At 50.2% G+C, this 1420-nt stretch overlaps 1 protein-coding gene across 1 annotated transcript; it reads right to left on the minus strand.

The window, feature by feature from the left end:
• Nucleotides 1-6: 6 nt before the first annotated feature.
• Nucleotides 7-989, minus strand: LOC131382801 (C-C motif chemokine 3-like 1; the record flags this gene model as incomplete). The annotated part of the gene is made up of 2 exons (XM_058435313.1): nucleotides 7-109; nucleotides 790-989. Coding segments are annotated over 2 exons (303 nt in total), but the record flags the coding sequence as incomplete, so codon positions are not given.
• Between the last annotated feature and the right edge of the window lie 431 nt (nucleotides 990-1420).

Raw genomic sequence — 1420 nt, forward strand, 5'->3', positions numbered from 1 at the left:
CTGGGCTTGGAGCACTGGCTGCTGGTCTCAAAGTAGTCAGCTATGAAATTCTGTGGAATCTGCCGGGAGATGTAGCTGAAGCAGCAGGCGGTCGGCGTGTCGGCAGCAACTGCGGAGAAAGGCAGAGAATGAGCCTGAGTCACAGCTCAGAAGAAAAGGCCAGTCAGCTTCTGATCCCCGAGCAGGTGAGGAAGGCAGCCTTGCTCAGACCAAGTAACTGGGAGGCATTTGGGCGTTTTTGCCGAGAAATGTCTCTTTGTTTCTGTCTATATCCTTCTTTCTCCTTGACTCTACATGGTGGGTTCTCTGTTTCTCTGTGTGATCCAGATACCTGGACGGACTGTTCTCTTATCTCAGCTCTCTTCAGGGAATTTTGTCTGGTTCAAGAAGTCATACCCCAGCCTAAGAGAAGTCTTGGACATCTCTCATAAGACATCCAAGGGACAGACCTAGGGTGAGCTGGAGAGTGAACAACAGATCCCACTGGGAAGTAACCAGCCCTGGATTCTGCCTCTTGCAAACTGATTTGTTTTGAACCCTGTTTTTCTATCTGTACAAGGGACTGTAACTCCCCTGCCCCTACCTAGCTTCTCATACCTGGAGACTAGGAGGGCTAAGACCCCTTCTAGAGATAAAAATAAAAGTCTTGAAGAGAAAGACCAAGATGTTTGGCAGCCCTTTAAGAAGTTCTCTTTTTTCTCTTGGGGGCTCCCAGGCCACAAGAAAAGACTGATGTGGTCTAACCATGGCCAGAGAGTGGTGATACCCACAATGACAACTCGGACTCACGTGGTACAGAGAAGACCTGGTTGCAGAGAGCCACGGTGCAGAGGAGGACAGCAAGGGCAGCAGTGGAGACCTGAATGATTCTGAGCAGGTGATGGAATCTGGGCTCGAGTGTCGGCAGAGCCAAGAAGGGACTGACCACTCTGTGTTGCCTGTGTCCTTCTGAAGTCTGAAGCCATCTTTCCTTCTCTTTATAGGCAGCCCTGGAGGATGGGGAAATGGAATCTGGGGGTGAGGAGGGAAATTGTTAAGCATAGTGATGCTGTCATGCTGAGTGGTCCCTGGTGACCACGGGGGCTCAAGATATCCAAGAATAGCATCTCTGAGCTATTCTAGCTTCATGGGGAAATGGTTTCATCTCTAGCTTCATGGGGAAATGGTTTCTCCTGTGAGTGTGAAGAGGCGTGTGTGTCGACCCAAGGCTGTTCTTAGCTGATCCCTTCTCATAAGAACTGGTCTATGCGGCTGGGGCAGGATGGTTCATGCCTGTAATCCCAGCACTTTGGGAGGCCGAGGTGGCAGATCACCTGAGGTCAGGAGTTCAAGACCAACCTGACCAAGATGGAAAAACCCACTCTACTAAAAATACAAAATTAGCCGGGCATTGTGGCACATGCCTGTAATCCCAGCTACT

The sequence above is a fragment of the Hylobates moloch genome, unplaced genomic scaffold (genome assembly GCF_009828535.3).
Source record: "Hylobates moloch isolate HMO894 unplaced genomic scaffold, HMol_V3 SCAFFOLD_7592, whole genome shotgun sequence".
NCBI lineage: Eukaryota > Metazoa > Chordata > Mammalia > Primates > Hylobatidae > Hylobates > Hylobates moloch.